At 33.5% G+C, this 13,961-nt stretch overlaps 2 protein-coding genes across 2 annotated transcripts; both read left to right on the top strand.

The window, feature by feature from the left end:
* Nucleotides 1-294: 294 nt before the first annotated feature.
* TRIADDRAFT_51782 (uncharacterized protein) lies at nt 295-1,038 on the top strand (the record flags this gene model as incomplete). Its single annotated transcript, XM_002108607.1, has 1 exon — nt 295-1,038. The coding sequence occupies one exon, from the start codon at nt 295-297 to the stop codon at nt 1,036-1,038; it is 744 nt and encodes a 247-aa protein (XP_002108643.1).
* Nucleotides 1,039-5,383: 4,345 nt separating this feature from the next.
* TRIADDRAFT_49632 (uncharacterized protein) lies at nt 5,384-7,274 on the top strand (the record flags this gene model as incomplete). Its single annotated transcript, XM_002108606.1, has 4 exons — nt 5,384-5,958; nt 6,358-6,534; nt 6,720-6,870; nt 6,969-7,274. 4 exons carry the CDS (start codon nt 5,384-5,386, stop codon nt 7,272-7,274), a joined length of 1,209 nt encoding a protein of 402 aa, XP_002108642.1.
* Nucleotides 7,275-13,961: the final 6,687 nt, after the last annotated feature.

Here is a 13,961-nt window from a genome sequence, read left to right as displayed (position 1 = left end):
AGTACTCAGCATGATACTTACGTCATTAATATTGCTTTAGCTGGATTAATCATTTGATTCCATAAAGACTATAAGGGTCTAAACAATCTTAACTACTTTATTTTGTGATTAGCTGGTTAACGATAAGTATCAACTACACGTCGATATTAATGTGAGGAAAATAAAGTAATCAGCGACAGCTTGTACCACGGTATATTCTTACATATTTTTTTCAAGGCTTGAGTTTTGATTTATTGACGATAACATTAAGGAAGAGAGACTTTCAGATTAAAATTACAAAACGTGAATGTGGTCATGGAAATTTTTCAAAAAAGTGATCAAATCGTATCCATTGTAGAAAGGTTTATAAGTAGTCCAGATAAAACAGTCACAGATGATCAACATGATATCACGTACAGTTTAATGCAAGAAGAAGATATTGCTGAAGCGGCAAAAGTAACTGGCATTTGTTATTCTAATTACGAGCCCATGAGTGTTGCACTGAAGGTAACAGCCGCTGATCATTTCCTATTTTCTCGAGAATTTTGTAGAATTGCTGTAGGTACACAATATGGAATTGTTGCGAAAAACTACTCTGGAGAAATTACTGGATGTTTAATTGCCTTTCCTTACGGCACAGTACCCGATTTAACAAATTATACTAACGCCGAATTGGCTATGATTCAATCGCAATACGATGCTACATTGCATTTGTTAGATAAGTTGGACTCTTCCATACCGGCAGAATTGTTGGAAAACGATGGTACAATCATGCACCAATTTATGATTTCTGTCATGACAAAAAATGCACGTAAAGGAATCGCTTCTATCCTAATATCGTTATGTGATGCTTTAGCCAAACAGAATGGCTTAAAGTATAGCGTATGTGAGGCACCATCATCCACTTCTAAGAAAGTCTATTCTTTGCTGAATTATAAAGAGGTTCATCGCATCGATTATGCTACCTTTACGCATGGTGGCGTTAAAGTATTTTCCTCCATACCCAAACAAGGCTCTAGCGCTTGCACATTGATGATGAAAGATCTCTGGATAGCTTAAGCGTGGGCTAATTAGATTATGGTATAACATTAATAATAAAAACTAGTATAACGTACGAACATGTCTATGTTATTTAGATTTTAATTGACGGTCATCTCGATTTAACGGTTTGGCTAATTTTCTGGCACGATAAAGTCTCCGTTTGTCTTCTGATTTGTATACTTACTCGTATACACAGGTTTATAATGCAGTACAGTCTATCCTATCGACATGCATATTAATTCATTGCCTTACAAATAGTACTTTAATAGGAAACTTTATTCTTTTGCTTTAAAAGTATTAAGAGCATTACTTTCGATTTTGTATACTTGTTAGGTCTCAATTATTAAACTTTTAACATCGATGCCAAGTAGAAATTGAATTTGATTCTTTTTCTACGCGAATTTTACAGCATATTGTAGCACATTTCATTGTCGTCAGAGATAGAAAAAGTGAATTAGGCAATTGGTTTGCCGTTTGCTCTCGGTTGTACTATGCACTCAAAGTCAATTTTTTTTTTACAAAGACTACTTTTTTTCTGTATAGAAAAGGATAGGTTATAATATAGTCCAATTTGATTTTTGCTTAAGGTACCTATTCCCTTTGATGAGTGAAAATTTAGGGCTTCTTATTCCTACGTGCAGTGCAACGGAAGTACCGTTCTGTCGTTTATAGTACTGTACTTGCAAGTGCAACTTTATGTTATTAAATAATATCTCCTACAGCGATTTGATCGATTTTCAACTTTATCATTGCCAATATAAAATGTATGTATGTGTCATTTGAAGCAAAAAGGGGAGATACTTTGGAAATAAATTCAATGTTAGTTTAATCATAGTGAGTGTTGAATTGAGGGATTTTGTGTGAAATCAGTGAGAAGGAGAAAAAAAATCAGTAATCGAGTATTACTGGATAACGTTAATTAATTGAGCTTCCTTTCATCCTTCATGATAATACTGTATAGCGGAAGATAATACTGAACGCCATTCGTGCTATTTATTATTATTCACTTTATAACGCCTGGGGCAGTAGATACTACATTATTCAATTCATACTGCTTGCTTCTCGTATTCAGATCGAATCAAAGTCTCGTCTATTCGAGTTCGTTGGTGTCCTCCGATGTACTGCTATATATGTCATACAGTATACAGTAGTATGACGATATATAATGCGATCGTATTAGCAAGTTATCATTCGACCACTTAGGACATTACTTTAACTTTTAAACTCGATCAGAGAAGTAGTACAGATGATTGAATGTACTCTAAAAGTCTTGTTCTAGTAGTGACTTAACAAGAAATCGAATGCTACATTTCGATTAGAAAGTATCGATAGCTGCAATTTTGTTTTTATTCATTTCGACGTGTTATTGTTATGATAGATTCATTGTCCATCGATCATGAAGGAGGCTCCATACTATACTTGGCTGTACCCTTATTATTATGATATGGATGGGGAAAAACAACAACAAGCATTAATCGATGGTTGACATTGCGCATGTACCTTTTAAAAGCCTCCCCGATGTATGTACCTTGGCATGGCCAATTGGCCATAGTCTTTCATGCTTTCCTTTTTCCCTTCTTTTTTACTCGAATAGGTGATTGATATAGGAAAGTCTTTAACATCATGAGCAATAGCAACGATTTTGAGGGGTTTTCGATATCTCTATGCTTCGGAACAGTTTGCAATCTCACACTATTACTATGACAAAAATTGTCACAATCAGTGAAGCACGCGACGGATTACAGTTAACTACTTTTAAATTCAGTACTCAAGCACTGTACTCTAATTGGATTTACTGTGCAGTTTCGTAATGTACTGCGAAGTCCTCTGCAGCTGTTGCAGTGAATAGTAGAATGCAAAATTATACTAGTTCTGTCCTTGGTTGACAATCGATCATTACATATGGCTATTTACTTCATAGAAAGTATTCAGTGTTATAACTATCTCTTTTCTCTTATTTTATCAAGAAGTACCTGGTTATAATTAATGTATACCTTAAGGCTAAAGGGTCTACCGCGACAACTAATGTAGTATAATTAGGCATTATCGTCCTTTCATCATTATTTATTTGGGAATTATTTATATGATTTATTTATTTTTAATATAATCAAGGTCATTGTCATGGTATGACTGACCCCTAGAGGTTTTTTTAAAATGACCTATGCTATACTTGTGATCTTTTATCCGAAAGCCGTCATCTTCGGATGGCGATGTTTTCGCTTTGTCAACTGCTAAATTGAATCTTGGAGCTATGTTTCTGACTCATTTTGAGATCTATTTTATGTTATGAATGATGTTAAACTAAGTCGTTGCAGAGTTTAGATTGCGACATTTTAGCTGAGTTGTTGTGTGTGTTATTGGCTAACGCTACCTAAACCGTTTTCGTTGGTATGCATGTTCACTTGATAGTAATGTATTGTATACTTCAAGAAGATATAGACTGGAGGTTACAGTAGTAGAATGAAGAGTAGAAGCACAGAATGAAAGTTTCGACGAAGAGTACAGTAGTCTCTTTGCCGTGAGACTTTCCCGTTACAAATGTCGAAGTTAGTGGAACCATGGTGTATCAATGTACAACTACATCATGACCACTAGTACTGTACAGCGGTGCTCCATGCAATCCCATTATTGATTGTTTAATGGCTTTTCATCTCCATGAATGCTGTACTGTGTACAACTGGACATGTCGGTAGTCGAAATAAAATACTGCAAAACAATGCAGATTGGTTATGGAAACACTACTACTAATCTACGAGTCGTACACATGTATACTTGATGTACTGTATAGGCTGGGAGTTGTACGACAGTTTTGGTCTTTAGAATTGCCTATCCATAGCCAATGCAGGAATGGACACTTTCGCTGAAACGAATGTACGAGTCGTACACTTGTATACTCAATGTACTGTATAGGCTGGGAGCAGTACGACAGTTTTCGGCTTTAGAATTGCCTATCAATAGCCAATGCAGGAATGGACACTTTCGCTGAAACGAATGTACGAGTCAAACACTTGTATACTCAATGTACAGTATGTATAGACTGGGAGTTGTACAACAGTTTTCAGCTTTAGAATTGCCTATCAATAGCCAATGCAGGAATGGACACTTTCGCTGAAACCACTCTGCCCCAACCAATGGAGGGAAACAAAATTGGGACGGGATGCAAACCTTACAGCGCAGACTACAATAGTTTCTCAGTCAGTGGTGTACAGTACAGTACAGAACTATCTACTGTTCAAAAGGCACATGGAGCCCATGAATGGCTAAACATGGATACTGCAGTGTACAGTGTACAGTACGTGTTCACGTTACACTGTACTGTACAGCGTGAGTGTTTTTCGTTCCAGATTATTAATTAAATCAGTACTGTAAATGCTTTCATATTGACCAAATCATGTAAAAAGTAGTTCAAACGATAGTGCATTAGTTGAAGATTTCGAATCCGTAGTTAAATTTCTGTTTTATATATCTTTCCACACGTAACAATTTTGATGAATTTCGTTCTCAAAATGTCGCAAAACATGAGTGTTAAATTATCTAAAACGAAAAGGATCACGTTGTACAGTACAGTACAGTACAGTGTAAGAGTACAGTACAGTACATACTGTACACTGTACTGTATTACTATACTGTACATACTGTACAGTACTGTACACTGAGTATAGTACACAGTATCAGGAATCACTGCATACTGTACTGTACTGTACTGTACGTACTGTAGCTCTCGTATGAAGAAACGACCAGCATTCAAGATTCAAGATTTATATCACCAATCCTTTCACGATATCCCAACAGTTTACATGAAAATCCGGCTATTTTGTTCTAATTGGAGTAGTGTATCATAGCAAAGATGAGACTATTTACATACAGGCGTTTTCCCGTGGTTTTTTTGTTTCTATGGCTTGTTATCATTTTTGTTGCTGTAACTTATTTTATGTCCAAAGGACCTCAGTGTGATGGCTACGCAACCGAATTAGAGGCGGTTAAATTACAAGTCAAGCGATTATCGGATATGAATGATCGATTGCAAGAATTAGTACGTAAATCCAGTAACAATAATAACGGACAAGGCCTGAGCCAAAATCAAGATAAACCTAATGAAATTGTGAAAAATAGTAATGATAATAATAATAATAATAATAACCTATTTCAAGATAAGTGGTCCAATCGTCAAAATCAAGCCACAGTCAGTTACCAACGAGAAAAAGTCCGACGTCGAATTGTCAATGGTGCTAAAGAAGTCTGGTATTTTATTCGATCTGAGTTAAAGAAAGTATCCGCTGATAATAATGCTCTTAGCCAACGAGTCAATGATATGTTAGATTATGTTCTTAATCAAACATTTGCCTTACGAATTGATGGTGAAATGTTGGGTGATATTGATGGATTAAAAGAAGTACGTCACAAGAAATTAAATCAATTAAAACAATTGCTCACTGACAGACTCGATACTCTACAGAGCCCCGCCGATTGCAGTAAAGCAAGGAAACTGTTGTGCAAATTGAATAAAGGTTGCGGCTATGGATGCCAAATGCATCATGCTGTTTACTGCTTGATTGTAGCTTACGCTACTAAACGAACTTTATTGTTAGATACCAATGGTTGGCGTTATATGCCTCAGAATGGCTGGGAAGGATATTTTAAGCCGTTGAGTACTAATTGTAAGATCGGTTCAGAGTCTCAGGCTAGCCCATGGGACGGCCATAATGATGCTGATCTTCTCGTCCATTTACCTATTAGTGATGGTATTACCCGAAGACCGTCGTATTTGCCCTTGGCTATACCTAAAGATATGTCGGAAACCTTACTGACTTATCATGGACATCCATTTGTTTGGTTTGTTGGACACATGATGCGATATCTCCTAAGATGGCAATCAACTACCCAAAATTTTATTGATGATAAGAAAAAAGAGCTTAAATTTGATAAGCCGATTGTTGGGTAATTTAGATAATGACAATGTAGTACTGTACTGTACTTTACTAGAAAGCTCGATTGAAATAACCCAGGCCATTTTTAATAGATAAGATACTACTACGATTATTTATTTAATTCTATTCTATTCTTGTAGCTACTTTGTTGATACTTTAATAGTTCAATAGCACAACTAGCTACCATTACTTGAATAACTTGTCATGTGAATATTTCATAAAGTAATAATAGATTGATCATGACAAAATGCTGGTAAACACCCCTATTATTACTTTTAATATTTTAGTTAATGAAATTGTACAGATACCTTGAGAATAACAATACCAATACATAATCTTTTATTGTACTCGTTTCTTATCATCCACAAACGTAAGAGACCTTCATATTTCAATAATCACATTAATCTAGAATTCATGTCAGAAGGACCGATAAAATCAATAGTGAAGCTGCCTTACACAATATTGAAGAATACATGGTTCATGTGGAAGAGTACTACCAAAAATTGAAGAGGACAACAAAAGTGCCTGTCAAGAGAGTGTTTATTGCAACTGACGAACCAAAAGTAGTAGATGAAGCCAGAAAAAGGTGTAACAATTACTAATATCAAATATCTATTTGCTAAAATTGGCACGATATTGTGTCGTTGCAACTCGATGTCAACTTGTCGTTAAAACCAGCGTATATCCATAAAATAGTATTATCCCAAAATGATTTATGAATTTTTTAAACTAAAATTTGCGTCCTTATTTACTTGTGATTTACTATCTTAGATATAAAGATTATGTATTCGTCAGCGATGCTCAAGCCTCTAAATCGGCGGCTCTTAGTTCGCGTTATAGTGATCAATCTCTTCGGGGTATCATATTAGATATCGAGATATTAGCACAAACTGATTATTTAGTATGCACGTTTTCATCTCAGGTATATAAAATATCGAATTTTCGTTATATGGATTTTAACCAGCATATAGTGATTGTGATTTTAATTTGCCTATTGTTATTATACATAATATTGAATAGGTTTGTAGGCTTGCTTATGAAATTATGCAAACATACCATGACGACGCTTCTCAATATTTTCACTCCCTTGATGATATTTATTACTTCGGTGGACAAAATATGCATCGTCATAAGGCAATCTATCCTCATGCCGCTCGTCGTCAAGGCGAGATTGATCTAGCTGTTGGAGATATTATAGCCGTTGCTGGCAATCATTGGGATGGCTATTCTAAAGGAAGAGTACAAGGTAAAGGTTGGGATGGGTTATATCCATCTTATAAGACAGAAGACGTTCCAGATATTGGCGATTTTGCAGCCTATAATTAATGAATTTTTTATACCTACAGTCTACTAATTTTATTCGGCAATTTATTTCGTAAGATAGAGACCGTTATTGTTATATCTCTTCAGTGATTGTCTTAATAGCAGAACAAAGTATAACTGTATATACAAGTAATGTATAGTTATTCACTGTCCTTTTAGCAGCTAATGTTTTAAAAAATTTTTTCAAGACATGATTATGTGGTAGGATCATGAAATATACTAATGACTAATTTTATATCATAAAAAAATTTTATATTATATTGGCGTATACGCTCACCCTTGTTCACGAATTAATGACTCAATATATTAATTCTGACATACCAAATCTAACTACTGTGGTATAGAAAATTTCTTGCTGATGCTATAATCTATTTCTGATTTAAATTGTGACCTTGACTGGGAAATTTATACCCATGCGTATCGTAACCAAGCAGATAACTGGCTCTTGCTGGTGAGTAATTATTATTTCACGTACAGTACTGTAAGTATGTGTTCTAAAGATAGTCTTAAGTGAATACCTATTGGTAATCGAACTGGCAAATTTTCACCACTAAGAACTGAAGACATTCTGCTATTATTCCTTGGAAAGAGATGATTATTTTCCGTTGATACATGAATTATCAGTGCAAAGTTTATCGATTTCAATTGTTATAGACCAACTTACTCAGTCTTGTTGTATAAATGCGTACCTCTGAATAAAATTAGCCACCCATTTGTGGACGAGATTGTAGCGGTCAACGGTTTCAAGAAAAGCGTAAGCGTCCCTGATATGATTTGCTACAATAGGATATTTGTGTAGTAATCGCGAATGTACATAAAATTAATTTACATATCAGATTTCGTAAAAAATGACTGTAAGAAAGTCAATTTTAACGCATGCAAGACATGATGCCCGAAAAGTTGCCGACATATTTTGTAAATGATACCTTTGTATTTTATACTAGAATTAATTCATTTTACAGCTTTTAGGAATATCGACCGTTACAAGAATAATATTTATAATGGGTAGACCTTAAATAATAAACATTCGTACGTAAAGTAACGTATTGAGATTTAAATTAATACAAATCATTGAGAAAAGTAATCTTTATATTGCACCCGATTATTTTTTAAGCAATTAAGAAAAATGATAAAACTAATTTGCGTTTAATATTTTCATGATGATTCAAACATGCTTTAAAACTAATTAATTATTACTACGCCAACATTAGCCGAGTATATTAAAAACGTTTGTACTTATAGCCTAAATTAAATCAGCGTGGGAATGCCCATGTTCAATAACTATAGCATGATTAATGTTGAGTAGGTAACTAAGAAATTCAGGATAAGTAGATATGATACATGCTTGCACTGTAAGTCACTTGTAATAAAATAACTGATATTAAAATGATGAAATCAGATCGAGATACCCTTATAAGTTAGATATAGACTATTAAATTAGAAAATTTGGACTATTTATAAAATTTTAATCAATCGGTACTGTACTCTACGGGTTCATCGATGAAAGACAATAATCGTTGCTAAATAACTTTAGGTATTTCAATTCTCGTATCATTGCAAATTGAAGATCAATAATTGCGGTAAAAGCTAAACGGGTTCTAATTGTGTATAAGTATGGTAAGATTTTATATTGCAATCGTATTCGGTTTCAAGTACTTAAAAGTTGTGCGTACATCCGTAAAATAATAATTTTAAAATTGAGCTATAGTTTAAAGCGATTTCGTAATCCTGTTACATTTAAATATCATTAGATCTATTATATTATGCATCATATAGCGCAAGTTCGATCTTAATTTTCTACATGTTGATGATTTAGGAATTTTGAACATGTACGAATATTATACATTTTCAAGATTATTCCGCCAGTTTAAGAACACAGCACGTAGTATTTATAGCAAAAATGCTACTAAAAATTTTTGATTGTACATAAGAAATTGTCGTGTCTTGATCTTTGTGTATCTGTGAAAATTAGTAACAATTTTAGGTATCAGCTGGAGAAAGATATCTTCATTAAAATTCTTATAATGGCCGTGCAATAGTCTCCTGCCATTAGTGTAGATTTGCTTACGTAACCCAAGTTTGAGTTTTCTAAATCTAGTAATTCTCAATAAAAAGAGTACCGTACAGTACGCCATTCCATCGTGTTATCCACATACTGCACTATTGCAATCAGCTGGGATCATTATAACTCTACTCATAAACTAAAGTTATTACAATTTGATCCCATGGATAAAAATTACATGAAAAAACACTAACTACTCAATCTTGTTATTGTACGAGCAACTGTCTTCTGATGGACATTTTATTTAATTATATCATTGTCACAAACTTATGTTGCGAACTATTACACTAAACTAATAGATTACTTATGCCTTGTTCCACTACACCTGGAGATCTACTGTATGGTAGTTCTTTACTACTTTTGGTCACACAGGGATAAGACTGTTCTAAAAGATTAGTATAGTTTTTATTAGTAGAGTAGCCGAGTACCTTCTCGTACACGATCTAATAAGGAACTCAATATGATCCATTAGCTAAATACTGACAAAATCTATTTAATTAGCAAGTACGGTGCTTTGCTCCGTAACAATCATATTATAACACAGCTTAGATCTTTTTAGCTTGTCTTCTTGTCAATCTAGATCTCAAATATGCCTCTGTTAACAGTTAATGTTGCTGGAAGTTTACGTTGTTATTGAAAGACTAATAAATTTAGAAATAATTCCAAGATAAAGTTCAAGACTGCTACACTGTTGTCAGCCCAAGATGTGATATTTCTAACTGCCTTCTACTTGCTGGTGTAGCCATGTTGTGGTCGCTTTGGCTTTGATGATTAGATGAAAATATCCTAGACAAAAACGATGGACCTCCTCTTCTACCAGAAATCCATGAACGTTGACTGCTTGTTCTTGCTCGTGTTGAACCTGCTGACGGTAAACTGTATTTCTGCCTTATCGAATCAGAATAGCTGCGTCGTTGATTTTTAGTCTCGTAATAACGCCGCCTTCTTTCACGTTTAATACGAGCATAATTTCTAATTTGTATGTCGTATTTATCACGATTTCGATCGCGACAACAATAGCAATAAACTATCCAGCTAAAACATATAGCCGCTACAGAACCGACTACTGCAATGATGATAACCGTTAAATTAGTTGAAAAGATACATTGATTTACTTGATAAGCTTCATTTAAGCATTCGCCAAGAAATGGTGTATTTGAGCGAGCAGGCAAACTGCGACAGTAGCTGTCAGAGTTGCACCAGTAACAGCGTCTAGGATCGCCGATGCATGCATTACAAGTTTCAAAAGCTAAGCATGGATCTATAGGAGTCTGGCCTTGATTGAAATACGTCCAATAAGAAAGTATGATGAAGGATTGGGCTATCCATACTTGAGAGAGAGGTTTATACACCATATTGCCTATAGTTAGCAGAAAAATCAATTCGAACACTCTGCTTCAATAATAATGTGTAATTAGGGTGTTCTTGGAAGTACACTCTTAAATTATTCAGATCTAATAATATGGCACTGCATGTATTGGGTATTGGGATTGAGAATTTTACAATTATTAATGAAAATTTCATCGAAAACAACGTCAACTTCTAATCTAGGCATCAAACAGAATTTGATTGCAGCTACGTAAAAACATATGTTGATATCTATTAAGATATCTTGCCGTATTTTAATTTAATTTATGGTCATTTCTTAATCCTCCTTTTAGGACGATCTTTTCAAATCTTACAATAAAATTTATCTTAATCCAATCGTATTGAATGAAGACGTAAATTTATGCAAATAAGATTTGATATCGATCTTGTTTGTCTTATATAGGAAAATATACATAGCATTGAAATTTTATCTCGATAAATGCTAGCTTTCGTCATTTTGCATACAATCTTTGTACGCTTTGTCTAAAGAATTTTGTGCAAAATTATGGAGACAAATGGAAAGCCATCATTCTATGCATGATCATATGTACAGGGACGTGTAGTCACTACAAGAAGGTTTCTTTGTTAGTCTTTGAACAAAGTTAAAAGTAATTCAAACCTAAACCTGTTCTTATTTAAAAGTAAAGCTTAAGCGTCGGTCAATAAATATAGTGACTTCTACTTATAATATTATTATATTAGATCATTTTACCCTAATAATTACTGTTGAATATCCAAACTTTGGTAATATGTTTAGTAGCTCTAATTAATGGCTTCGTTTCATTTCATCATATTCACGTTTTCCTTATTTTCCTATATTATGAGTGCTGTTTATGGGAACATCCCCAATTAATGAGGTTACCAAAAACATCTGTTTAAGTATTTTGTTTCAATTATTCCAGCAGATAGGTCTTTAATTCTTATTTTATTTACGCTTATGAAATTATTCTTACAAGGTAAGTTTACCATTCATTATTTTCCCTATGGTATTAATGTATTGATGGGGATCCAAACGATTACTTGCAATAGCAGACAACACTGTAATTAGTGCTTAAAATGAGAAGTAGTAAAATTGATATCATCGACTACAGTAATAACTAAAGGTTATCTAGCAATTTAGTAGGTTTTACTGTATACTCATATTTCTAAATAAATTTAATGAATCAGATGGCCTATTACAAGATCAGCCAAGTTTCACTAAATAGGGCTATTACCATTTCAGCTGCAATAGGTGTTGCAAGATGATATGGAAAAAAATATTTCAAATTTTGACCGATGAAAATGATGTTTTTAAACATTCAAATATGCCTTGTAAATAATATAGATCATAATACGAGTATTGTTATTTTCAAAGTAAAGAATGAAATATAACGATAAAGAAGGCCAATATATCGTATAAATAAACCAATTTATGAATAATTTTTAACTAATGAAACATTTCTTTCAACTGCAACGTTACAAATCGAAATTTGTAAAGAGATAGATTAAAATTACAGCATGAAAAGTAAAGAGACCATACTAAATAAGATATCTTATGAGAGTGTAAGGTTGATAGATCAAGAATCTTCAAAAGTTTAGAAAATTAAGATTTATTGAATAAAACCTGTTTTACGAAGATACAACGTAATCGATTAGCTGAGGACCTCTAACGATAAAGAACTAGCTTACTATACTAAACCACTCGCCTATATACCTTTCCACGTTTACAGACTTAGCACCTTACTTACTACACACTTCAGTATTAGCATCTCAAATACAGGATAGTTTACACCTTTCTTGTGAAGCTCTAGTGTGAGCACTGTAGCGCTTCTCTTCAAAAGGATTACAGTTACTAAGCTAGCTATATTTCATACTTAAGCTTCTAACGAAAATATCTATCACATGTTGAACACAACACCTACGGTAGACATTACTAAATATATCACCAACTTAGAATGCATTATTACACTGTCTTACAGAGAGCAATACGATTGCTGTACGAAAGTTATTCGGTAATAGGCTTATTCTAATCTTGCTTAAATAGATCGTTCATCAATCAGCTAGAATTAAAATTAGTCATTTTCGACGTGAAAAACAAGCATAATGACTTTGACCTAAGTGGATATCTAGAATTATGTGTAATAACATGGCTTGTAAGACTAATACCACCAATTTCTAGTTTGCAACGGAAGTTTTTTCCAGACAGATTCTTAAAGTCATATGCTCGAAAGCTTTCATGATGAATAGTATTACTGTATTTCTTACATTCAAAAATTAGAACTGTAAGACCTATAAGTCATAACAAAGGTCGAATTTAAGATTTAGTAACTTCTTTTTAAAGGAAGGGATACTAAGCTATTTGATAAGTGTAAGATCAATTACTTTGCAGAGCCTTGAGGCTCTAGTTGCTATACTAGGATATGTATACTGTACAGTGTAAGCCGCTATTTCAAGAATATTCACAAGTGTACCATCGGCGAGACTATAAAAAGCGGAGCACTAGCTTAGCTTCTCAGTTCCAGTTAGTCATTTGCAGGATCTTGTGACTATTATTGCTAAGAATATTCTTACGTTTTTCTTTGGTACATTTTACGATTAAGGTTAACGAAAATAAAGTAAAGTATTTAAACCTATTACTCAATAGTAGTTTTTTTATGTAGCTGAGAGTTAGTTCAACTACGATAGGTCCCTAAGTTAGTTGGGAACACAAGTACTAGTGAAGATAGTGTTTTAAGACCCGGTTTCTTGTTACAAAGAAGTAGATTAGTAACACGCATATACAGAAATATTTATATTTAAATGCTGATAAAATGTCCTTCTTGAACCTTAAGCTATTTGCAACAGAGGCAGTGTAGCCATAATAAAATTTAATCAATTTTGTTTTACAAGATCTATTATATTAATCTTTCAGCGCCCCGGCCAGAATCAAGATTTTGTTTTGATAAAAGAATAAATACAGATTTAAATTATAAACAGCTTTATTTGACCTTACAGCATTACATGAGTTGCCTGTAAATTTAGATTTCATGTACCTTCCAAGCACAATTTAAGCGCAATCACAGTATCAATACTGCAAAATGAATTTATAAATATTATATATTAAAGTATACTCTCATATATAATTTACTAGATCTTGTTACATTTATTCTTCAGGTCAGTTTTTAGAAATTATTATATTGTTAATTACTAAGCTACTCTTGATAAATCTTACAGTATATAATCCTGACAAATACTGGTCGTGATGGTATTGACATACTGTAGGGGCATTCGTACATTTTTAT

Source organism: Trichoplax adhaerens, genomic scaffold (assembly GCF_000150275.1).
Source record: "Trichoplax adhaerens TRIADscaffold_1 genomic scaffold, whole genome shotgun sequence".
Lineage (NCBI taxonomy): Eukaryota > Metazoa > Placozoa > Uniplacotomia > Trichoplacea > Trichoplacidae > Trichoplax > Trichoplax adhaerens.
Note: the sequence above shows the minus strand (reverse complement) of the source record. Positions and strands in the feature narration are given on the sequence as shown.